Raw genomic sequence first — 27,926 nt, 5'->3', positions numbered from 1 at the left:
AGAATTGCAGAATAGAAAACAACATTTGTCTTGTTGGAGGTTTATAGAGACACCATGACCTGACCCACATGGACAGCTGCAAGAACAAAGAATTCCAACACCAAGAAGTTTGCAACAACCAACCACACTCCTTTTTTAGTATAAAAAGAGCCTGAATTCTGACTTGGGGAAGATGGTTCTCCAGGACACGAGTCTGCCACTTTCTCAGTCTGCTGCCTTTCTGAGTCGTTTATTCCTTGCCCCAACACCTCATCTCCCTATTTATTGGCCTATCATGTGGCGAGCAGAACAAGTTTGTACTCAGTAACAGTTTCTTCTTTGTTGCTAGTTGCTGATGGTCAGGTAAGGAGTCAAACAGCAGGCGAGTGATAAAGGCAAAACGATTGGGGTCACCACAAGTTTTCTATGTCTATGAGTCTGCTTCTGTTTTGTAAATAAGTTCATTTGTCTCTTTTTTGTTTTTTTTAGATTCCACATATAAGTGATATCATATTGTATTTTTTTTTTCATTTTCTTTTTGGCTTACTTCACTTAGTATGTCAGTCTCGAGGTCCATCCATGTTTCTGCAAATGACATTATGTTATTCTTTTTTATGGCTGAGTAGTATTCCATTGTATATATTTATGCTACATTTTCTTTATCCAGTCATCTGTCAATGGACATTTAGGTTAGTTCCATGTCTTGACTATTGTAAATAGTGCTGCTATTAACACTGGGGTACATGTATATTTTTTCCATAGTGGCTTCACCAAATTACAATTGGGGTCAAGTACTTTGGTGGAAAAAAGCTACGTTTTTGAAATAGCTAAAAGCTCTAGCTCAAATTGATCCATTCACTCTAATTTGATTGGAAATAAGGGACTAGAGGGTGCTTTTTATGCACTTAAGAATTTGGTTCTCCTGGGCTTTTCTTAGGAAACAAGGTCAGGAGATTGGGTTATAAATGAGGGCAATGCTGTAGCCTCTTCCAAAGCCACAGTGTAAGGACTTAGTTCCATCAGGGCCACAGCATTCCAGTCTCAAAAGCAATGGGATGGGCCCTGTTGGGACACAGGGGTGAGGAGGACTGGGGGAGGGCTGGGGTGAAAAGAGGCTTTGCCTCTGAGTAACACATTATTTTATCTGCAAGTAAAATTTCTAAATTCCTGGTATGACCTGGAGTCAAATACAGCAACTGTCTGCTCCCTGTGCTTGTAAGGTAAATGTCTGGCTGTCTAGATAAGATTTTTGCCTATTTAAGTATTTATTTTGTGTAGGATTCTGATGGTGAAATAATTAGAATTACATAGTAAGGGCATGGCCGTGTCCTTTTCTTTTCATATATTTAAAGATCTGTTTAAATGACTCTTACTTCCATACCTGCTGCTTCCAGGAGATGTAGATACAGCGGTGCCAAATTTATACAGGAGTCAGTGTGCATGTTTGCAGTGGAATTAATGAACAAAGCAGCTGTAGTGTTATGTACGAGCTGTCTCTGAGCTACGGAGATTGTGCCAATGTGCCGTGTAAATGTTTCCACTTGTTCAAATTTTTAAAGGCCAAAACCATGTGCATTATTATTGAAGCATATTTTTTTCTCCAGGATTTCAAAGTAATTTTGACATAAATTTAATTAAACCCCCACAAACCACTCATGTTTTGTAGACAGTCATCATAGCTTAATACCACAGTGATTATCCTGAGTGCTGGAAAACACACCCCATACCAACCTGCGGGATCTTTCATGTTTCACCGGAAGTGCAGTTGATGTGGGCCATTAGTCTCTCAAGCGAAAAGGAAACAATGATCAGTTTCATTGTCTTATACAGTTAATTTCCAAACATGTATCTGTTTGGAAAGTCAGTCAATCTGGGGGTCCAAAACATGACTGATGGGTTTTGATAAGACATGAAAACTCCCCTCAAGGCTGGAGCTATAATGTTAACATCCTGTGCTTGTTTGAGAGAAGACTGATCAATGTCCAATGACCAGACAGGTACAATGCAAATGAGTAGTTCCCCAAATCTTTCTCCTCCTCATGGTATCTCTTTAGTCAAAAGAGGCCACACACTACATACATGACACTAGGTCCTGAGTTTGTTTAGATACTCGTTGCTTCAGCATACACTGCATCACAAAACATCTCCTGGTCCTTGTCTCAAAGTCAAGTGAAGGACCAGTATCTCTGGTTGTGGGAGTGAAGAGAAGAAGGTTGAAGACGTGAATTCTTACAAAGGAACACTGTCTCCTTATTAAAACTAATATGCAGTAATGTTCAAAGCTGCATGAGTTAAGAGGCAGGATGAAAAGATGAAATTAGTTCTCAACACAATTCTTTTGAGTACTAACGCCCCTGTTGTTGTTTTCTGATTGTCTCATTTCTTTCTTGAATCTTGTTATCAAGATCCCTCCTCTCCTCTTCTAATTTGGACCTCAGACTCCGTAGTAATAAACCGCCAAGAGAAACAACTATAGATCCAAAAATGATGATTGGATGTTATGTGGTACATACTCCCTAGGATAACAAAAATATTCCACTCCAGCAAAGAGCACATAGCTATGTTTCAACATAGAATGATTTCAGTGTATCTAACTATTACAGATGCTAATCTAACGTAATATCGTGAGATTTTCTGGCAACCTGTGAAAAACATCCTTGGTCATTGGTCATTTATCGATTGATCTAGCCACTGGTCTCCACTTAGTTGGCAAAAGTAAGAACTATGTCATCTTCACCTCTGGATACAGCCTTTAGAATGGGTCTGTCACAGGACTGAGTAACAATAAATGATCATCAGCAAACAGTCAAAAAATTACAATTGCTCATGCATACCTATTCACGGCATACATATGCACATATGTCATTTACATTATTATCTGACTCCTTTTGACAAGCGTGTGACACTTTGAACATGTACAAATTAAATCAAGCATATGTAACGTTGTTCCTTTCAATCAACTAGACTAATGCTCAATTAGATTCAAAGGCTTGCGCATTTTCTCAATTTTTATTAGCACTTTCCTCCTTTTTAAGGAAAAAAATGTTTCAAAAAGTGAATTAAATGTCAGAAACCCTGACACCTCCACATTAAGTCTGACTGTATTCCAACATCATTGGGAGCCAGATTGGCTAAAATGTATAGAATAAATAAAATGTTTAAGTGAAGAAATATTTGATAGAAAATAAATGTTTGAGCTGCCTCACGCTTGCAAATAATTTGCTTAACCAAATAAAGCAGTTTCATTTGTCAAAGAGTAATCTCGAAACAATGACTTCTTAATAATGTTGACTTATAGGCTGACCGTGGAATTAATAATAAAATGACATTATATTAGATATGTGTCAAGATAAATTGCCCATCCACATTGTTTTCGAGAGTTATCTGCCCATAGTGATTTTTTTCCCCTTAATAGAAATATTTTGTGTAATGTCCCCATGTCCATCATGGCAACTGCAAATTGATCAGAGAGATGGAAAGCCATTGAAGTTAAGTAGCTATTTTAGGCTTATATGCTTGCCAAATTCCTTGGAAAGGTGCACCCTGGCTAACTAGTCTAAACAGATTTCATTACTGGAAGTTTTACCTAAGAGGCACAGGTGTAAACTTAATACTAGCATTAGGAAGTTAAGCCAAAATGTGTAATACAATGTCTAGGGTGTAAGGATCCATTTTGGTCAATATGCAAACTGAGGCGGAAGATATTCACCAAGAGATCTCTGGATGCTAGAGTAGCAAGCACAGAGATAACAGAATCATACTATCCATTGAGCGAGATGCAAAATATGGTTGTGGACTCTTTCTTCCTACATAATTCTTTTTTTTGTCTTTTTAACATGATGGTACTGGGGATTGAGCCCAGGACCTTGTGCATGCTAAGCATACACTCTACCACTGAGCTATCTCCTCCCCCCATAAGTCTTCCCTGGAGAAATTAAATCCTGGTTCAACCCAGTTCTTCATCTTTTCAATGCCTTACACTAAGCAGCTGACTGTGTTTGTAGAAAAATACACAGCCATGACAGACCACTCTCACTCTAAGTTTACGAGCGGAGATACGACAGCACTCCTGGAAGCCCTGCTGTATCCCCTGGTCCATTCTCTCTCTCCTTGTTTCTTGTTTCACAACCTTTTTCCTTTGTTCTCAAATCACCTAAACTTTCTCCTCTGATGCTTTAAACGGACGCTTTAATTCTTACTTCATTAAGAAATTACAAGCAACCCGATGAAAACAACACACATTTATAGGATGAAATATGTCCTGCTACCCGCACCAGAAAGCATCTATTTTTGCTTTCCTTCTGTTGAGTGGATGAAAAATCCATATTCTCATCTAAAGCGACATCCGCCCCTTGTGCTCTAGGTCCCAGTCTCTCAAGCCCAACCAAAGGCTTTGCTCTGACAATAGTCCCTCTTTCTCTTGTCCTATAAGTTTTCCCTTCTCTGTTTTACTGGTCCTACCTACATGTCCCCCTCCAGATCACGATACATAGATATATGACAGAGACAGAGGCCAAGGCAGAGATGGAGGTATCTCTATATACATCTGCTCTTCTTTAGAGAAACACTCTTCCCATGAGCTTTCTCTGCTTGAACTCTCATGTTCTCAGCCCGTTTTCTCTCTTACCAACTCTTACAAGGTCAGCCATGGCCTTAATCTTTCCAGATAAGTGGTCATTTTTCAATCCCTGTCAGACTTGGTCTTGGTAACATTTAATTCAGCTCACCATTCTGGCCTCCACGAAAAACGTTCTTACTTAGCTTCTGTGTCTCTTCACGCTCTAGGTTTTCCTCCTATATTTCTGCTGACTGTGTGTCTGCCTTATTTGCTCCGCCTCCACTTCCTGGTGGCTGAAGTACAGCAAGGGTCTATCCTCAGCCCTCTTGCTTCCCAGGGTTCACTCATTCATGCTCTAGTTTAACTCAACTGCAGAGTCCTTTGGTCTTGCCTCTTAATTGACGTGCTTCTAACTCCTAAAAAATGTATGTCTCGTGCTCCAAAATCTTCCTTGATTTGTAGACTCATATCCAACTGCATAAATGGCATCCTTCCTTGCTTGCCTAAAAGGGATTTGAATTTAACTGTCCTTAAATGTGTGTGTGTGTGTGCGTGCATGTGTGTGTGTGTATTCCTTACATCCACTTCCAAATGTGAGTCCACCAGTGTTTCACATTTCAGTAGATGATGCCTCAAATTATTTGTTTGCTCAGCTTATTTTTTTATTATTAATAGACTATTTTTAGAGCAGTTTCAGGTTTACAGCAGAATTGAGCAGAAATTACAGAGAGTTTACACATAGCCCTCCCCACCCACACAAATATATTCCCCTACCCTCAACATACCTCATCAGTGTGGCACATCCCTAAAAATCCCTTGTGCTCCATCTGTTCATTCCTCCCTCCTTCCTTTTCCCCATACGCTGGAAACCACGATCTTTTTATTGTTTCTATAGCTTTGCCTTTTCCAGAATATTTCTTTAAATTCCATAAACTCCATGTCCAATCCACAGCAAATTATATCAGACAGTCTGACATGTAAATCTAACGTAAAACACAGTCTTGGCACATCTTTTCTACTAAATGTTCTATAAATGAAATCATTGTACTTGTTTTTCTGTGAATCCACCTAGATTCTCAATGTGTTATTCTGATCTCAATTGTAACTTTTGATTTGGCTGCCTGCCATATTTTGATCTTGCTCCTGGTTCTATCACCCAAGAGTGGCCAACTTGTGACCTCCATCCGTTAAGTGCTGCTCAGAAATATTTCACCTGTGGACTTCTGAGTCACAGTGTTACCATTAAAATGAATGGCACTCACCAGGGAAGACCGAACCGGGACCTAAGTTATTCTGAATCTTTGGGAGGAAAGCTTTGGAAATGGTATCAGTTATTTGAATTTATGTTACCATTTTTTTATATTATAATTTGTGTTAAATTATTATGGATTTGTGAAAATCATTATTGACTTATGGTAGACATAGACCAGGTGAAAATTTCCATTCAGAAATCTGTAGTATTACCACAAAGTTGTATGCTAGGCCAGTCTGTGATTGTCATTTCTTTATAAGTTACTCTTTTATGTTTTAATTCTAACAAAATTTGGAGATGAAGAACTTATCTAGGTTCTATCTATCTATCTATCATCTGTCTATCTATCTATCATCTATCTATCTCTATGTAGACATCTATCTATCTATATACATTTATATAAAGATATATCTATATATAAATCAATCAACTTGTAGTTCCATAATCTTTCTACATATTGTGGACTTCAATTCAGCCTAGTCTATTGGATGAATCTATTGAACAACTTTGATGGTCATTTTTGAGTTCTTTAGAAATGGTCAAGAGGAAAAAGTACTGACAAAATGTAATCGCAACTCATGTCTTGATCTCAGGGTGCACCTTTAGAAAGACTTGATACAAACCATCGGAAATTCATATATTGAGAGAAACAAAGGAACATGACGTGTATCATTCTCCCTGAACACACACCACCCAGAAGACTAACACTCTATTGTATCCACAAAGTTGTTACAAAGTTTACAGTCAGATGATGCTGTGTCGTGAATTAAAACCAACCTGATTGCATATTATTGCACTAAATTAAGTATTTGTTAGTTGAATTGAAAGCGTTTTTATACTTCGCTTAACCAGCATCAAAAGAGCACTGGCTAATTACCTATGCCTTTTTCATTGTGCTGGAAAGAGTCAAATCTCCTTTATTCACTGTGATTTCCTCCAAACGTGTTTTTACATAACTCTCTAGGTGATAACCACATGCAAAGCTTCTTTTCTCATTTAGTTTTACATTTTTATTAGTAGAAAGTTTTCAAATTTTCTGAAAAATCTAGAGGCACCCCTTCGGAAAGGATTGTAGAAGTGAAGTATAAATCAGACTAATGGAGAAAAATTTTCAACTGCATTTTCTAGAACATTTTCTCCTCAATTACACATACTGAGTACCGTCAATGGGAAGTCTTTCACCATCCAGTTTTTGCAAAGAAATACCAAAGAGGAAAAATCATCCACATTGACAAATAACAGTTGTTAAAAATGTTCTTCACTTTGCAAATTAAAGAAATATCACACTGGACATTCGAGAATACGATACTGAGAACATAAACACAATAATTGAAGGTGTCCGTGAGAGGTAATGACTGAGATAATATTTAAATAGCCTCAAGACAGATGACAAATTATTTGCACTAATAAAATGTTCTCATTTTTTCCCATCACTATTGAAGATTGTACTCATAACTATTAATAGAATATTCATATATCCATAGAAAACATGAAATAAAATATTAAACTAAAATATTTATTTTATAAATGGACACTGAAAATGATACATATAGAAATGTACAAAAACAAGATAAGATAAGACTATTCAACTGAAAATTAAATTTAGTTTCTATATGCCATCAAAAAAGGAAAATTTGACAACAAAAAATAAATGCAATAAGAAGTCCACATAGTCTCTAAATTTCTTTGGAGATGTAGGGGAGTCAAATAGCATTGTTACACATCTAATAGATACTCTATTTATAGTATAAGATAAACAAACTAAGTGCAAAATAAGTCAGTGAGATAGCTGACAATGAGGTAAGATTTTTCAAATGTCAATCAGGAACCTAGTAAAAAAGGTGTTCCTAAACTTGAGTTAGTTTTTGTCTTTAAGTATCAGAAAACTTATCACCATCAAGTAGTCTATTGTGAGCTGGCGAATTCAGTTCTGTAATGATTTGACCAGCGTCTCTTTATGCAAGATTATAAATCAAATGTAAACCTAAAAGAAAATGTGTGGCTTCCCAGACTCAAGTTTGAAAATTTAATGCCATCAAATGTTCACAGTTATTGAAGTTTCAGTCTTAAACCCAGTCATTATCTGTCACCGCGTTCTTCTGTTGCCCAAGAACTGTGCTAAATGCATTATTTAATCCTTACAAGTACCACAGTGAGAAATACTGTTTCTAAATAACGTAAAGTATTTACATGGAAATTACTATAAAAAGCAAATTTTTAAAAATCACAGGCAAGTAAGATCTGATGGTATTATAGACTTAAGTAGAAATATTTGGCGCATACGTGCACTAAAAGAGAAGCCAAAATCCCTTGGTTCCTGTCCCAGTGGCATTAACTTACCGTGTGAATGTTGGCAGGCCATTTTTAAACTTTTAGACTTACTGCCTTCTGGCTTGTTATTATAATGAATTAATAATATAATAGTTGTGAAAGCATTTTGACACAAATAATACCCAGTATTTCTCATTTCTCTCTCCCCCGCTCCCTCCCTCTCTCCACAGTTTTTTTTAAATACATTTGTTGGGTGGTCCTAATACTTAAATCACCCTTGATTGGAGCATTTTTTCATATTATATGTGGAATTTATCACATATCTACCATCTATCTATAAATGGAAGATAAACACGTACCATATGTGATGTTTGCAACATCCTTTACAGAGTTTTCAAAAATCAGAGGAGAAACAAACACTTGGTATGATTCTAATAACAAATAGTGAATTTAGGAGTGTACCCATAGCATTGATTCCTAAAGCCTGTTATAGAATGCGTCACACAGAGGATTCTGCAGTTCCTGCTTGATGAGAAGAATGACGGCAGGACTATGTTCTCAACACTGATTAAAAGTTCACTGCAAAATAAATATTAAAAATGAGATACAAAGCGGAGGGTGTAGCTTAAGTGGTAGAGTGCATACTTAGCATGCACGAGGTCCTGGGTTCAATCCCCAGTCCTCCCTCCAAACATAAATAAACCTAATTACCTCCCCCCACCAAATAATGAAAATAAAGAAAAAATTTTAATTAAGGAAAAAAAAAAAAAGAAACACAGCTCAGTTGGTTTTGTCATCCAATCAGAAAAATGTAATAGGGATCTAATGAAATTCAGGGATTAATATAATTTATTTTAAGGTTGTGGGTACAAACTATTCAGAGGCACTAGAGTTTCTGAGTGTCAGCATTCTGGCCTCAAAAGAGTTAATGTACATTTATGATTTGCCACGTTATTCACTTCACCACCCCCTGTAATTCCGTTTGGCCAATCCCGACTGAAAACCAGACAAAACAGAACAGAACAAACCAACCAATCTCTGGGTACCATTTACCAAAGTTGATGTATTTATCAACACAATTATTTTTCATGAAGTGGCACACAAGCCTGCTTAAACATGAAATAGAAGATTTACAAAGGTGCCCTTAAAAAAAAAAAGACACCCTAAAAGCACTTGCAGATTTGCACATGGCATTTACTGATCTAGTTTCAAACATCATTGGCAACCTAGTTTTCTAGCCTATGTTCTATTAAATCCTGCCTTTAAAAAACAATAATAATCAGGTAAAAGGACGAATTAAAAATGGTATGAATATCGCTCCAGATTACCCCGAAGAGAAAGAACACAGTGTCGGCTCTCATTCAAGGAGCGCACAGAGAGCTGTAAAAACCATATTTCCCAAGTTGTTATTGTTTGTGATGCACATTTAAGTGCACACAACATTTGCCTTTATGGCAGCTTTACTCTCAACACAGTCAATGGCAAAAGAGTTTCTGTACAATTGACTTTCTCATAAAACGGTTTGATTCCCTACTCATTTTGGCATAGGCTGTAGCTTGAGTTTCTTATATTCCAGCTTCTAGATCCTGAGTGTGTAAATTCTGCTGCGCGTGACAGACAGACCCGGGGCCGGGCTGAGAGGAATTTTCCTTTGTTATATGTACCCACATGAATCACAGCAGTTAGAAAGCTGTTTAGGGAGGGGGCGGGGCGGGTGGTGATGGGGGAATTAAGACAAAACTCCCATCACAGTGAATAGCTAGGCATTATGTCAAAATAGAAAGTTTTATTCTATGCTAAGCAACACCATAAAGTATTTGATGCCAATAAACAAATTTCACAATATTCTGTATCTCCTGGTAGAGAACTTCTTCATAGTCAAATACATGTGAATAGAAATCATTAGAAAAAAATTATGTTCATCGATGTGTGCTTTATCTAGCATTCCACAAGTCATAAATCACTAAAGAAAATTCTTAGTGAATTCATGTCCATATTTGAGTTAGTAATAGTAAATGCTGAGCCTACTATGAAGGCATTTAAATATTTAATGCTAATAATAAAAAGAAGATATATTGATATTGGTAGAGCTATAGCTATAAATTAGATACATGTGTTGATATAGAGACAGAAATATAGATATAGATGCTTTTAATCTGGACTCAAATCTTAATTTTAAAACAATGAATAGATACACAGAGTCCTATCTGTTTCACGTATTGAATTTATCAGATTTATGTGTGGCACTTATATTCAAGCCTGTGTATTCACCACCACGGCCAAGAAGGTAAGTTCGTAAAGACCTGCAGATATTTTAAAAATTAATTTTAAGGCACTAAAAATCTTTCAAAGCAGAAGTTAACAAACCTTTATTGATAAGATCCAGATAAAACATTTTTTAGCCTCTGCAGGCCATGCTGTCTCTGTTGTAAAGATTCAACTCTCTTTTTGTATTTCAATAGCACCAGGGCCCTAAACTACCAGTGAGACCATGTTCCAATTAAACTTTGCCTAAAAAAAATTAGCAGGGACCTGGACTTGGCCTATAGGTTCTTGTTTACTGATTTCTACCCCAAGATTTTCATAATCACCTTTTGTTAGATCTAAATGTAGCATTGTTTTTAAGGAGGAAAACTTATTCCTGTAATTTTTGTTTTGATTTTTTTCATTTGAAAATATCTACTTAAGTGTAAGTTTATTGCAGTTCTTGAACATAATATTTTGACTGGCTTCTTCCTTTGGGCCATTATTGGGAACAATACAAATTGTTGAAATTCCACAGAAAATATAATCCACAATCACAAGAATTAACTTTAGCCATCACAGTTATCAGGTCTTCAGGTATTCAGAATCTTTTTTATGTCCAAAATTTGGCTAACTGCACACTAATAAGACAAGCAATTTATTGTTTTATTCTATATTATTCACTTCCCTTCTTCTGAAATTAAGTCTTTTTTATGTATTTTAGGTAAACCACCAAAACAAATAAACAAACAGAAGACCCATACATTCTGGGACCTGGGCAATGCGCTAACCCCTGGTAACTCACCCAGATTATATGAATTAAATTGCAATACTACATATGATGGGAAAGCATTTTGAAGCAATCATAGATCTAATAAATATGCTTAGTACAAGTCTGAAAAACAAAGGTGTTTCAAACCACTGTTTCACGAAGTAACTCACAAGGAAGGTGAACTTCCTAACTATATCCAGTTCATCTGTTTCCGTGCAGATTGACGTCTTGAGTTGCATTATGCTAAACCTCCAGCAATAAAGCAGAACATTAAATACACCAGACATTTTTCCCCTTACATGATATTTAATAGTATATCTTTCTGTGTAATCAATTGCTGGTTGTCAGCTGGACAAAACCTCAACATTAAAATATGATTCTAAATGGACTTACTAGCATTAAGTTTACATTATTATTATTTATATAGTTCTGTGATAGCATCGATTTGTGGAACAGTAAAATTCTCACTATACCATTTCAGGTCAGAATCATAGAAAGATACATGCTTCTATGAGTATTAATACACAATGATCATAGAATCAACGTTAGCCATTTATAAAATAGATTAGATGGAAGATGATAATGAACTGAACTTGAAACCAAAGCAACTGCTATTCTTTCTGTAAAAGAAGACAATCTGATATCATCAAATTCTCAGTGTATGTATTCAAGGTGCAGAGAGTTCACTAGGGTAAGGAAATTCTTCTTATAATTTATCTAAGTTGTATCAAGGGCTTCTAGTAGCTACAATGAATACAGAGCATTTCATCTTGTACCATTTGAAAAGCTCTGTGTATCTTTTTTGTTTTTTTTTTTTACCTTGGGAGTGATACTTTATTGATTCTACCAACTTTGAAAAAAAATTAAGTCATTTGAACTTAATTAGTGGGCAAATGAACAACATTATACATTACCATAAATCTAAGCTAAGAATTAAAATATCACACAAGCTTTTAAGGGTAAATATACTTCAGAAACAGTCTGAGAACTTGGAGGTGGAACCAACTAAAGATTAGAAATCACAGGTTGATCACTGACCTATTTGAATGATGGAAATTGTATATATTGAAAATGTTACAATTTCAGTCTGGATGATTGTAACAGAAAAGGACAAATCTGGCTGCATATGAGATCTGTTCCTTTGACTTCAACCCCGGGCTCTGTTCCCTAGGCTTAGTCTTGCTGGTTCTGCACCTTCTGTAAAAGAGTGGTGCCTATAGCCTGACATAGAGAGGAGAGCCCATCCTCAAGGCTCTGACCTCTAAGGATATTAACACTGTTCCATTCCTATAGAGATAAACGTTGCGGAATAGAAAATAACGTTTGTCTTGTTGGAGATTTACAAGGACACCATGATCTAACCCATGTGGACAGCTGCAAGAACAAAGGATTCCAAGAACAAAGAATTCCCACACCAAGAAATTTGCAACAACCAAGCATCCCTCCCTCCCCTTTTTAGTATAAAGGGAGCCTGGATTCTGACTTGGGGAGGATGGTGCTCCAGGACATTAGTCTGACACCTTCTTGGTCTGCTGGCTTTCCGAATAAAGTCGCTATTCCTTGCCCCAACACCTTGTCTCCAGATTTATTGGCCTGTCGTATGGCAAGCTGAACAAGTTTGTAGTTGGTAACATTATGACTATTAATAAGCAAATATTCTCTCCAGTATGAATAAATAAACAAGAAATAAACTTATAAATAAATAAGTGGCATTAAAGATGTTCAGTGATTTATTTATCTAGCATGTTAAAATAATTTGTCAAATAACTAATTCAGCAGTAGTTTTCCATAAGAGTTCCCAATGATTTTGGGTACCATGAAAATAAATACCAGTAACTTTCAAATTTTAAATAATTGTCATCTCGGATTTACTAATTGGGTTTAGCATGAGTTTATCATAGTTATTTCTGTGCATATTTCCAGGTTGCATATAATTTGAATTGTGTGGGGCAAACTGAAGCCATCGTTTTTAATCAGGAAGAAATGGGATGTTATCTCAGCATGGCTTGGCATTCATTCTTCCCTCAATTTTACTCCAGGTGCATTTCACTGGGTGGATTTGGCCTCTGGACTGAATTGGCCACTTGGTGTCCCTAAGAAAAGCACCCTGATTGGGAAGCCATATGGTGCAATGCTGTAAGCTGTATCACACTGTGAGTCATATTTTGGCCGGCTTTGTTCTCACAGCTCAGAATTGTATCTGTGTAAATTTCTACACACTCACTGCTTATAGGTGTCATTAGGCTCACATTTTCTTTCTCTTTTTAAACACTTGCCATAAAAAAGTGTTGCTAGAGTTTAAACTTAAAGGCATCAGTCAAGAAGAGGAAGGAAACAGGAAGGGGGCACGTTGGGCTCACCCCGCATTTACCTTTAAAGAAGCAGTCTTCGTTGTGAACAATGGTAATCTTGTGCTTTTTCAGGCAGGCCGCTCTGTGCACTGCACAGTGGTTTTCATAGAACTCTCCATCAGATCCACACACAGGTTTGTAGTGCCGATTGCAAAGGTCCACGCAGGCGCATTCCGCTTGCCCCGTCTCTCTGCTGAGAACGCAATGCCTTCCCAAACCACAGTATTTGTTTTCACAAGATCCCCAAGGGCCATCCTGAATCAGGAATCCTGAGGACAAAGAACAGAAAATCATTTGGATACTTATGTCCAAATTATATGCTGTGGTCAATGTTTCAAATGAAAAGAACAAAAAAAAAAAGTCTAAGAAAAATATAATATAATCAGGGTTCCATTGTGTTTAGCAGAGAAGGGACTTGTGGCAGAACTAGCAGATGAACGTTTTACAAAATACGTTTGACATTTTCCCCTTCTTTCCTCCTCCTTGAACTCTCACGTCCCAACCCAATGAGGATTATAGTCTTTAAGTACAAGGGCTGAAAAGTCAAACTGCCTCAATTCAAATTCTCTACAACTTACTAGCTTTATGTCTTTGGATAAATTGCTTCTATTTGCCACGTTGTACCACCTTCAATATGGGGTTAAGAGTATAGACCATCTCCTAGAAGTGTAGCAAACGTTGCATGTACTAATCCTCAGAAAGCACAGCCCTGGCACACAGTAAATGTTTAACAAATGTCACATTTCACATTCACAGCATTCCAATAAGAGAAAGGAAATGTCTGTATAGAAGGCAGGAAATAAGGGGGAATAGCAATGAAAAACAGTGTCTTGAAAACTTCTTGTGGGGTTCGAACAGCAGATCCTTTCTTGTCTGACCTTTGCCACTTGGCAATCACAGATGCATTTCTTGAGCAAATGAACAAATCATGAAGAATCTGTCTTGTTATTCAGTCTAACAATCTCCACTGGCATCAGAAAAGTACAGGTGGATCAAATAGTCTTGTACTAAAATCAAACTAAGCGACTTCAGTCCTTTTGCTTTTATGGGTAAATTGGCTTTTCTTGTTTGAGAATGTTATCTAACTGAAAAGTAAAGAAGTCTATATATAAATTTCTCTCTCACCATATATATCTATTTGTGTGTGTATATATATATATTCAGGAATAATATGTACACATATATACATGCATATATATGTGTGCATACATATATTTACTGTCAGTGACAATTATATATTGCAAAAAAAAGAAACAACTTTTGAGTGGTTATAAACTTAAATTATAGTAATTTTATTGGATGCTTAGAGTATATTTTCCGATGATTGGTTTAAAAGCCATCTCTCTACATGACTGCATCATAATGATTGAGAGTATGGATTCTGATCCCAGATTTTAAATCACAGCTCCAACAGTTGCAAACTTCAGAACTTTGGGTGGGTACCTAACCATCTGTAACTCAGTTTCCTCATCTGTAAAAGGAGGATAATTGTATATCCTTGGAGGTTTACTAAGATTAAAGGGCTTGAGAGAGAGAGAGATCAAGATGGTGGAGGAGGAAGAGACAGGGCTCACCACCCCTCACAAACATGTCAAAACTATAAATGCATATAGAGTGACTTTTGCTGAAATCTACCTGGGATGAACAAAACAGCTTTTCTACAACCAAGGCTATAACTAAAGGTTCACATGGAGTCTGATAGGAAGGGAGAAGGGGTCAGGCACAGACCTGCATCCCTGGTGGAGGACATAGAAGAGGAGGGGATACACAGGCTTGGGAATCCTCCCTGGGGAGCAAGGGATTCAAGCTACACGTTAGATACCACAACCTGTGGGTCCAACACCAGAAAAGTGAGTTCTCTAAGCTGGTTTGAAAATGAGCTTCTTGGAAGTCTATAAGGAACCCAGTCTCCGGGCTTAAAGAGCACAGACACAGACTTAATCCTATTCACATCACAGAGGCAGCAGATTGCAACTCCCTGGGGCCCTGGCCAGGCTGCCAGCACTTCCCCAGCACACCCTCAGCCTGCCTACGCTCCTGCTCCAGCCCATCATGCTCCGGTGCTACTACACCCACTACTATGGAGGCTGTCATTGCCAATGGGAGTGTGCACACTCGGAGGGGATGGGGCCAGCTCAGACCCCAGACCAGGGCAGATGCAGTCATTGCCAGCTCATGAGTTCCTGTGCATACTTGAGTGGGGGCAGGGCCAGCTCACTGGTGCGGCACTACATCTGCAGCCCCTACACAAAGCATGTGCACCTGGGGCAAATGTGAAAGCAGCACAGAAGTGCAGCCCCAAGCACTCAGGTGCTCTGCCCCTGCCCTAGTTAGGGCAGTAAGGTCTACTGAGCATAGAAGCAGCCCTGGCTTGCGCCTGGCTCTGGCTCTGGCCTCACCAACTCCAGCCCAACCTCCCAGCAACACACCAAATCCAGAGGACGATGCAACCTGTGCTTCCTTCAGACCTAGCACTCCCACCAGAGCCACAGAACATACCCAGACTGAATAGGGATGCTCCCATGCAAAGACACTCCATCAAGATTGGGGTGGGTAATCTAACTAGCTTTACCAAATTTTATAGAGACAAAGAAATTTAAACAAAAATGAAAAGAAAGGAATGCTTCAAATGAAAGAATAATAACAACAAAACCCCCAAAATATCCTAAAGAAATAGAGAAATGTAATTTACTGATAGAGTTTGAAGCAACAGAAACAAGAAGGCTAACTGAACTGGGGAAAACATAGATGAACAAAGTAAAATTTTAACAAAGAACTGGAACATACAAAAAAGAACCAGTGAGAACTCACGAATTCAATAAATAAAACAAAAAACACAATAGAGGGAATTAACAGCAGACGAGGTGATAAGAACACATAAGTGAGCTGGAAAGTAGAATAATGGAAATCACTCAATAGGAGCAGCAAAAAGAAAAACTTTTTTTTTAAATGAGCATAGTTGAAAGAATCTCTGGGTAAGCATGAGGTGTACAAACATTTATATTATAAGGGGTTGAGAAAGAAAAGAGAGAAAGGATAGAAATATATTTGATCAAATTATGGCTGAAAACTTCCTGAAACTGAAGAAGGAAACAGGTATCCAGGTCAGGAGGCACAGAAGGTCACAAACAACATGAACTCACATATCATAATTAAAATGGCAAAGGTTAAAGACAAAAAGAGAATTCTACAGGCAGCAAGAGGAAAAACAGAGCCACTCACCAGGGAACCCCCATAAGGCTATCAGCTCATTTCTCTGCAGAAACTTTGCTGGTCAGGAGGGATTAACATGATATATTTAAAATATTGAAAGATAAAAGCTGTAACCTAGGAAACTCTACGTAGCAAGTTTATCATTTAGAATTGAAGGATAAAGAGCTTCCCAGATAAGCAAAATCTGAGTTAATCAATATTAAATTGACCTTACAAGCAGTGTTAAAAGTTTCACTTAACAGTGAAAAAGAAAAGGCTACAATAAGAAATAAGAAATTATAGCGTACAAAAAAATTCCACTAGTAAAGGCAAGTATATTGTAAAGGCTGTGAATCAATTACTTAAATAAGCTGTTATGAAGATTAAAAGACAAAAAATTATAAAATCAACTATAGCTGCAATCAGTAGCTAAGAGATAGACATTATGATGTAAAATATGACATCAAAAGCATAGAACATGGTTTGGGGAGTAAAAAAAAACACATAGGTTTTAGAATGTGTTTTTACTTAAATGATTATCAGGTTAAATCAAGTAGATATAGGCCAACAGATATGAATGCCATGGTAACCATAAATCAAAAACCTACAATGGGTATAGAAAAACTAGAGAGAAAGAAATGCAAACACAACTCTGAAGAAAATCATCAAACCACAAAGAAAAAACTAAAAATTAAAAAAAAAAGTAGAAAAAAACCCCACAGAAAATAACAAAATGGCAATAAGTAAATATCTAGAAATAATCACTTTAAATGTCAATGGACTAAATACTCCAATCAAAAGACATAGGCTGGCTAACTGGATAGAAAACAAATGAACAAAAAACAAGACCCATCTATATGCTGCTTTCAGGAGAACCACCTTAGAGCTAAAGACACACAGACTGAAAGTGAGGGGATGGAAAAATATATTCCATGGGAAAATGTAAGCTGGGTAGACTTTTTGTTTTAAAGTAGATTTTAAAGCAAAGTATAAAATAAAGGACAAAGAAGGACATTATGTCATGATAATAAGATCAAAAAAATAAGAGGATATAACGTTTATAAACATATATGCACCTAATATAGGAGTACTTAAATATATAAGGCATAAAGGGAGAAATTGACAATAATACAATTGTAATAGGGGACTTTAAAATCACACTTACATCAATGGATAGATCATCCAGACAAAATTAATACGGAAACAATGGCCTTAAATGACAGATTATAACTGATGGAGTTAGTAGATATACGTAGTGCATTACAGCCCAGAACATCAGAATACACATTCTTTTCCAGTACACATGAAACATTCTCAGGATAGATCACATTCTAGGCCATAAAACAAGTCTAAACAAATTTAAGAGGATAGAAATTCTACCTAGCATCTTTTCCAACCACAAAGGTATGAAACAAAAAACGAATTACAGGAAGAAAAATGAGAAACATACAAGCACATGGAGAATAAACATCATGCTACTAAAAAACCAGTGGGTCAACAAAAGTTATCAAAAAGGAAATTAGAAAATACCTTGATACAAATAAAAATAAAAATACAACTTTTCAAAATGTATAGAACACAGCAAAAACAGTTCAGAGAGGGAAATTGTTAATGATACAGGCCTATCTGGAAAAGAATAAAAATCTCAAATAAACAACCTAACATCTAAAGAAATTAGAAAAAGAAGAACAAAGTCCACATTCAACAGAAGAAAGGAAACAATAAAGATTAGAGAGAAAATAAATGGAGACTTAAAAAAAAATAAAAAGAAAAGTCAGTGAAACCAAGGGCTGTTTCTATAAATAAATAAATAAATAAATAAATAAATAAATAAATAAATAAATGCCTTTAGCCAGACTTAATAATAAAAAAAGTATACCCACATAAACAAAATAAAAATGGAAGGTGATATATTACATCTGATCACAAAAATGCAATCATAAGAGAACATTATGAACAATGATATTCCAGAAATTGTACATCTGGAAGAAATGGATAAATTCTTAGAAACATATATGTCAAGACTGAAGAAGAAGCAATAGATAATCTGAACAGACTGATTTCTAGTATTGAAATTGAGTCAGTGACCAATAAACTGCTGACAAACCAAAATCCAGGATGAGATGTTTTCACAGGGGAATTCTACTTGACTTACTATGTTTCTTTCTCAAACTATTCCAAAAAATGAAGAGGTGAGAACACTCCAAATTCACTCTAGAGGTTACCATTACTTTGATACCAAAACCATACAAAGACACTAAAAATGAAAATTACAGGCCAATATCCCTGATGAATATAGATGCAAAAATCCTCAACAAACTGAATGCAACAATATATAAAAAGGATCATTCACCATGATCAAGTGGGATTTATTTCAAGGATGCAAGAATGGTTCAATATCTGCAAATCAGTCAATGTGCTACACCACGTTAAGAAAACAAAGGATAAAAAGCATATAATCATCTTGATGCATGCAGAAAAGGCATTTGATCAAATTCAACACATATTCATGATAAAAACTGTCAACAAAGTAGATGTTTAAGAAACATTACCTTAACATAATAAAGGCCATTATGACAAACCCACAGCTAGCATCATACTCAGTAGTGAAAACCTGAAAGCTTTTTCTCTAAAATCAGTAAAATCAGGAACAAGACAAAGATAGCCACTCTCATCATTTATATTTAACATAGTATTTGAAGTCCTAGTGACATAAATCAAATAAGAAAAAAGAATTACAAGGCGTTCAAATTGGAAGAGAAGATGTAAAACTATCACTATTTGGAAATGACGTAATACTATATACGGAAAACTCTAAAGTCTCCACCAAAAAAACTAATGAATGAATCCAGTAAAGTTGCAAGATACAAGATTAAGAAACAAAAGTTGGCTTCTTTTCTATACACTAAAAATGAAATATCAAAAAGAGAAAGCAAGAAAATAATCCCATTTACGATAGTATCAAAAAGAATAAACACATAGGAATAAACTTAATCAAGGAGGTGAAGTCTTATACTTTGAAACTATGAGACAATGAGGAAGGAAACTAAAGATGATGCAATGAAATGGAAAAATATCCTGTATTCATATATTGAAAAGAATAATATTGTTGAAATGTCCATACTACGTAAAGCAATGTACAGTTTTAGCATAATCCTTATCAATCTATATACTCATGACATTTTTCACAGAAATAGAACAAATAATCCTAAAATTTATATGGAAGCACAAAATACCCTGAATAGACAAAGCTATCGTGAGAAAAAAGAACAAAACTAAAGGGATCACGTTACCTGACTTCAGATACTACAAAACTAAACTGATCAAAACAATATGATACTGGCACAAAAACAGACACATACATCAATGGCACAGAAGAGTGAGATTAGAAATAAGCTCACACACATATGGCCAATTCATCTATGTTAAAGGAGGCAAAAATATACAATGGGGAAAAGATAGTTTCTTCAATAAGTGGTGTTGGAAAACTGGACAGTGTAGTGACATGTAGAAGAATGAAATTAGAATGTTTTATCACACCTTATACAAAAAATAAACTCAAAGTAGATTAAAGACTTACATGTAAATCAAGAAACCATAAAACTCCTAGAAAAAATCATAGGCAGTACACTCTTCGACATACATATTAGCAATATTTTTTTATCTTTTTCCTTAAGCAAGGGAAACAAAAGCAAAAATAAACAAATGGGACCAAATTACCCTTAAAAGCTTTTGCACAACGAGGAAAACTATCAGCAAAACAAAAGAGCCGCCTACTGAATGAGAGAAGATACTTGCAAATGATATGTCTAGTAAGAGGGTAATATCCAGAATATATGAAGAGCTTATATAATTCAATATCAAAAAAACAAACAACCCAATTAAAAAATGGGCAAAAGATCTGATAGATTTTCCCAAAGATGACATCCAGGTGGCCAACAGGCACATGAAAAGATGCTCAACATTACTAACCATCAGGGGAATGAAAATCAAGACCACAGAGAGATATTACCTCACACTTATCAGAATGGTTATTGTCAAAAACACAATGCATAAAGTTGCGGGGATGTGAAGAAAAGGGAACCCGACCTAACTGTTAGTAGGAGTGTAAATTGGCATATCCCCTATGGAAAACAGTATGGAGGTTCTTCAAATAATTAAAAATAGAATTACCATATGATCCAGAAATTCCACTCCTGGGTATATACCCAGGAAAATTGAAAAAATAATTCCCCCCAAAAAATGCACCCTGATGTTTCTAGCAGCATTATTTACAATATCCAAGATATGGAAGCAAACCAAATGTCCATCGACAGATGAAAGGATAAAGAAGATGAGCATATACATACATATATATATATATTATGGAATATTACTCAGCCATAAAAAATAATGAAATTTTGCTATTTGGAGCAACATGGATAGAACTGAAGGGTATTATGCTTAGTGAAATAAGTCAGATGGAGAAAGACACATGTTATATGCTTTCATTTATATTTGGAATCTAAAAAAATAAAACAAAATAATGACTATAACAAAGCAGAAACAGACTCATAGATGCAGGGAACAAACTAGTAGTTATCAACAAGGGGACGAGGGGAATGGGTTGGGGGTAGGGGATTAAGACATACAACTACTAAGTATAATATAAACAAGATATGAGGATACAATGTACACAGAGAAAATATAGCCAATATTCTATAATAACTTTAAATCTAGCATAATCTATAAAAATATCCAGTCACTATGTTGTACACCTGAAACTAATATGACATTGTAAATCAACCAAACTTCATATGAAGAAAAAAGTCTTGGCAATTCAGCAAGGTAGCAGGTTACAAGATTAACGTTCAAAAATCAGTTGCATTTCTGTATACTAATGATAAATCAACAGAAAAAGAAAGTAAAGAAACAGTCCCCTTTAAAATAGCACCCAAAGTAATAAAATATCTAGGAATAAATCTAACCAAGGAGGTGAAAGAATTTTACACAGAAAACTATAAACCATTGATGAAGGAAATTAAAGTAGACTTTAAAAAATGGAAAGATATCCCATGCTCTTGGATTGGAAGAATCAATATTGTTAAAATGGTCACACTGCCCAAGGCAATCTACAGATTTAATGCAATCCCTATCAAATTACCCAGGACATATTTCACAGAACTAGAACAAATCATAATAAAATTTATATGGAACCACAAAAGACCTAGAATTGCCAAAGCATTACTGAAGAGAAAGAAAGAGGCTGGAGGAGTAACTCTCCCAGACTTCAGACAATACTGTAGAGCTACAGGCATCAAGACAGCATGGTATTGGTACAAAAACAGACATATAGACCAATGGAACAGAATAGAGAGCCCAGAAATGAACCCACAAACTTTTGGTCAACTCATCTTCGACAAAGGAGGCAAGAATATACAATGGAATAAAGACAGTCTCTTCAGCAAATGGTGTTGAGAAAACTGGACAGCAGCATGTAAAACAATGAAGCTAGAACACTCCCTTACACCATAGACAAAAATCAACTCAAAATGGATCAAAGACTTAAACATAAGACAAGATACAATAAACCTCCTAGAGGAAAATATAGGCAAAACATTATCTCACATACATCTCAAAAATGCTCTCCTAGAGCAGTCTACTCAAGCAATGGAAATAAAAGCAAGAATAAACAAATGGGACCTAATGAAACTTACAAGCTTCTGCACAGCAAAGGAAACCGTAAGTAAAACAAAGCAACACCTACAGAATGGGAGAAAATTTTTGCAAATGAAACTGACAAAGGCTTGATCTCCAGAATATATAAGCAGCTCATATGACATAATAAGAAACAAACAAACAACCCAATCCAAAAATGGGCAGAGGATCTAAACAAGCAATTCTCCAAGGAAGACATACAAATGATCAATAGGTACATGAAAAAATGCTCAATATCACTAATTATCAGAGAAATGCAAATCAAACCTACAACGAGGTATCACCTCACACCAGTCAGAATGGCCATCATTCAAATGTCCACAAATGACAAATGCTAGACAGGCTGTAGAGAAAAGGGAACCCTCCTTCACTGCTGGTAGGAACGCAGTTTGGTGCAGCCACTGTGGAAAACAGTATGGAGATTCCTAAGAAGACTAGGAATAGAATTACTGTATGACACAGGAATCCCACTCCTGGGCATATATCCAGAAGGAACTCTACTTCAGGATGACACCTGCGCCCCAATGTTCATAGCAGCATTATTTACAATAGCCAAGACATGGAAACAGCCTAAATGTCCATCAACAGATGACTGGATAAAGAAGCTGTGGTATATTTATACAATGAAATACTACTCAGCCATAAAAACCGACAACATAATGCCATTTGCAGCAACATGGATGCTCCTGGAGAATGTCATTCTAAGTGAATTAAGCCAGAAAGAGAAAGAAAAATACCATATGAGATCGCTTATATGTGGAATCTAAAACCAACCAACCAACAAACAAACAAACAAAGCATAAATACAAAACAGAAATAGACTCACAGACATAGAATACAAACTTGTGGTTGCCAAGGGGGTGGGGGGGTGAGAAGAGAGAGACTGGGATTTCAAAATTGTAGAATAGATAAACAAGATTATACTGTATAGCACAGGGAAATATATACAAGATCTTGTGGTAACTCACAGAGAAAAAAATGTGACAATGAATATATGTATGTTCATGTATAACTGAAAAATTGTGCTCTACACTGGAATTTGACACAACATTGTAAAATGATTATAAACCAATTAAAATGTTAAAAAAAAAAGTCTTGGCATATGTAAAACTCCATTTGTATGTTAGTTATTGTTATTACTATTTTTAGAAACTAGTTTTCATAAGAACAGACATACACAAATAAAAATGTATTTCAATAATCAATTATATTTGTTTTTTAAATAATACCTAAGAGGTATTTTTATGTTCATATAATTATGTGTATTTCCAAATAGAATTTAGAAAAATTAAAATGACAGGAAAAAGGACCAACACTATTAATAGTATAATTAAGAAAATAATTTATAATTTTTGATAGTAGTATAAATTGGAACAAATCTTCTAGAAAACAACTTAAAATTATTTGGTCTCTGACATCATGATCTAATTGTTGAGAAAACATTCTATAACACTTAGAACAAAAAATAAGAAAAAGATTATTTATTGAACCAAGCTTTCCAATGCAGTATTATTTTAAATAACTGATAATGACACTGAAATATTTAGTAGATTTTAAAAAATATATATTAATGCAATTCTTCTTGAAGTCTGGCATTTAGAATGGCCTAGAGAAGTTTTATAACACAGATTCCACCTTCACTTTACCCGAGAAGTTCTGATTCAGTGGATCTGGAGTAAAGCCCCAAATTTATATTTCTAATTTCCCAGGTGATCATGATATTTTTGTTTCTGGGGTCAAACTTTTGGGCCTTTGGCTTAATGAAATCTTAGCTGCTAATTAAAGTAATATAACACAAGCAAAAAACTAGGTAAATAATTATAAAATGTTCTTAAGTGGAAAAGATGAGACATTTAGGTTATGATATAAACCAGACATAAGAATGCAAGTATTTGGATAAAATTAAGAAAATATATGGAAAAATGAACACAATTCATTAGCTAATTGGATATGATACCAGGGAAAATTTTCTACTTTTACATAATTTTTTTAACGTTCAATGCAATACATTAAAAAAGAAAGTCCATAGTTGTGTCAGTTACAACTGTAAAATAATGACTGGTTTCGTTTTGGAAAATCTTTTTTCTCACCCTTATACCAGTACGTATGCCAATTGTTGATCTAATGTTTATAGGATCCAAATTGGGGCTGCCATTATAACACAGTTGTGTTTTGTCTAGTTTTATATCTTGTATTTGTTTATTTCCCTACCATCTTGCTAACAACTAGTTTCTTACTATCAAATAGTTTAAGATTTATCAATTGGGTATTTTATTATTTATAATTGAAGAATGAGATTAAGGTAAAGTGGGTCAAAAGATTATTTTACATTTTTCTGTCACAAACTGAGGACACTAACTGAATCAGTAGAGTTTCCTTTTTGAGGAGGAATAATTTGCCATGAAGTGAGGTCATTTTGGTATATTTAGGTTGGTATATTTCCTAGATTCTCTCTTCTTAAAGTTTTCCTCTTCTGGCCTGTACTCCAGTTCAGAGAGTTGTGTTAGAATGGCCAATAGGACATTTTCTAGAAGTTAATGAACTGTTTTATACTAGCCAGAAGCTGTGTGTTGCATATAGCTGCTATGATTAAAATAAATTTAATTAATTCACATGCAATCCAAAAGAAAGCTCATATTATGTAAATGAACAGCTAGAACATATCCTTTCTGACAGTAATTATCCATGACTAGTGCTGAACGTAAGTTTCAGCTAAGATTAAATCAATTTAATCTGATCAGCACGTCAAAGATCTCTTTCAAGTATACTCAGTCAGATAACACAGGAAGCGAATTTTAATCAAGAACTTATACCCTGCTCTCTCACAACTTGATGAAATGACGTTTGTTCCTCCAAAAGTGCTATATATTCAACAAGTGCAATATTTTGTAACCTCTGCTTTCAGAGCGTTACAAAAATCCCTCGGATTTAAAATAAATGTTACGGAAACATTAAAAGATGAAAGACACCAAATAATAAAGCAAAATCATTCTACGTAATTCTAAAGATGGTCTTTTCAGGTTCTCAATCATGAAGCAATCCTCTTCAAGTGACTTAATATATACTTTATCAAACAGGTTCTTAACAGAGAGTGGATCTAAGCTGAAATAAACTTTAATAAAATTATTATTTTTATGTGCAAGGTGCTATATTAGATGCTATAGAATAGACACAAAGAGCAGTTGTTGACACTTTTCCTAGGGGCTTACAAAGGGCTTAAGTCAGGATAAGGTCCCAATGAGAGAGGCAAAGATTTAGGGACATATTTAGGGATGCAAAGGAGCGTGAGTTGGCTAATAACAGATACGGTCTCACAAATAATGTATCATGTCATGGTGGAAGTTATGTTCCAGGAATGGGTTAGGAGTTCAGAAGACTGACATAGGGATAGACAGGGTATGAAATAAAGGCTGATGCTGGATTTAAAACAGTAACAGCAGAGGGAAGAAAGAACCAGATTTGGATGAGCTAACAACTTCTAATGGTGATATATATATGTATGTGTGTGTGTGTGTGTGTGTGTGTGTGTGTATAATTGATTTAGAGTGCCAAGTAATTTGAGGTGTTAATTCTCTCATAAAAATATATAATGTTTCAGTATGAAATGTTAAATACTATCTTAATTTTGACTTGTTAGAAAGAACAAAGGATTCTGGAGAAAAGGATTATTGTCTTTGCTTTTCCATTACCTATTAGTCTGACCTCTGCCAGGCTGCAATCTCTTTGCTCCAGATGATCAAATGGTAAGATAAAAGGAAACTGATAAACCACCTTTATAGTTACTCTCATCCAAAAAATACTTCCGTTTAAGAATGCTTGGCAAAACAGTTTCTAATAAAAGGTAATGTCTGAGAAGTACATTTAGTAATCTTTCTCTAGAATGCTTAATACTCAAACTTCACCTGCATTTAACAATCCTAGGCTCATAATCCCCTAATTTAAATAAAATTTGCATACCATAGAAATAGCATTAGCTATACAAAATGCAGAATTATTTTTAAGCTAGATTTTCTGAATTGCTTTGTTTATTCAAAGATTTTGTCATTATTTTGTTTTTGTATCATGTTATAGTTACAAAAATGGACTTGAAAGTCTGAGTCCTTTATGTGTATTCCAATTGTTACTACAAATGTGATTTTAGGCTAGTTAGTTAAAGTCACTGCGCCTCAGTTTCCCCACCTAACTGGAACAGAAGAAACTGTGTGTTATTTAAATGAATATGTAAAATGGAGGTAACCATAATCATTATAGTAGCACATGGTTGTTGAGGGGATTAAGTGAGATGACACACTGAAAATGCCTGGCATAGGGTGTTCATAAATGTAGTTATTAAAAAGTATCATTTACTGTAGTTTTGGCACATACAATATATTGGCTCAAGATCATTGGAATAAAGAAAGAACAGCCTTATGACTAGTTTTTGTTACATATTTTGAAATATGTGTTTTCAAATAATGCACCTAAATTTCTCAAGAGTATCCGCTAGATAAGAATTTCCCTCACTTGCAAAAAAAGCAAGCAAGCAAGCAAGCAAGCTCATATTTATTTAATGGAATATTTTGATTTAAAAATAAGAATTTTGGTGACATTTTGCTCCCTATGTATTGTGAAACTGTTAAATTCTTTAAATCCAAAATACAATTTCCCATTGCATACTGTAAACTCTAACAAAACACACTCAGCCCTGGCAAACTTCATGGCTAGTTCAAGTAAATAACCCAAACCTGAGAAGATTGAGCACAGTATGATCTTTTCAGGAGTTTTAATGACTAGGATGTGTATTTCCTGTGGCTAATTTGTAAAGGTGGTCAAAACAAGACTGCCTGACTGTAGGTCTGCCCGGTGGGCCACTGCTGAAACATTGTTTGAACGGTCCCATATCTGCAGTTCAGTGAATCTGGAACCTTTTTCTCCAACTTATTTCAGACAATCCATTGGACTTCTGCAGGCACCTTCATGAAATGCTGCAATCAAATTTATTTTAAAAGAAGTAAAGTTGCAAAAAGATAGGTATAAAAAAGCCTGGGGATTCAGTTAAATTGCATCTATCCAAATTTTAGTTTCTGTTTAGTGCAAATTAGTTTTTCCCAGTGCAGATGATTTTTGATCTGTCATTTCAAAGATTACATGATCTGGGGTCACTAACCAATATGGCAACAATTACTCCTTATTTCCTGGTCTCAACTGCATTATGAGCATTCTAATTATGACAGCTGAACCCTGGAAGAGCTGAAGAAATACTCTCAAAATTCCAGCTTCCACTTGTGACCTTCAATAATAAAATTATTTTTCCATATCATTAATTTTATCCTTTCTAAGTCCCATCTAAGAACCAATATTTCTCTATTAGTATCTCAATATTGTAAACTGTGTTGTACACTGGAAACAAATGCAACATTATAAAGCAACTGTACTTCAATAAAAAAATAAAATAAAATAAAAATTTTAAACTCTAGTCCCCTGAGAACTTAGAATACTTATAACTAATACTTTACCAGATAAAAACACTTTCATCATCTGTATTATTTATGTAGATCGTACAAATGGATCAGAAGCCAAAGAAATCTCACTCTCACAGTTTCCACTAGTGCCTAAAAATGTCTTAACATT

At 35.4% G+C, this 27,926-nt stretch overlaps 1 protein-coding gene across 1 annotated transcript in view; it reads right to left on the bottom strand.

The window, feature by feature from the left end:
* The window catches only part of FSTL5 (follistatin like 5), a 667,511-nt gene that overhangs the window by 422,071 nt on the left and 217,514 nt on the right, over positions 1-27,926 (bottom strand). The window contains exon 4 of the mRNA XM_032465748.1: positions 13,448-13,696. Within this exon, the coding sequence (XP_032321639.1) occupies positions 13,448-13,696 (249 nt within the window). The remainder of the gene's footprint in view (positions 1-13,447; positions 13,697-27,926) is intronic.

The sequence above is a fragment of the Camelus ferus genome, chromosome 2, assembly GCF_009834535.1.
Source record: "Camelus ferus isolate YT-003-E chromosome 2, BCGSAC_Cfer_1.0, whole genome shotgun sequence".
Classification (NCBI taxonomy): domain Eukaryota; kingdom Metazoa; phylum Chordata; class Mammalia; order Artiodactyla; family Camelidae; genus Camelus; species Camelus ferus.
Note: the sequence above shows the minus strand (reverse complement) of the source record. Positions and strands in the feature narration are given on the sequence as shown.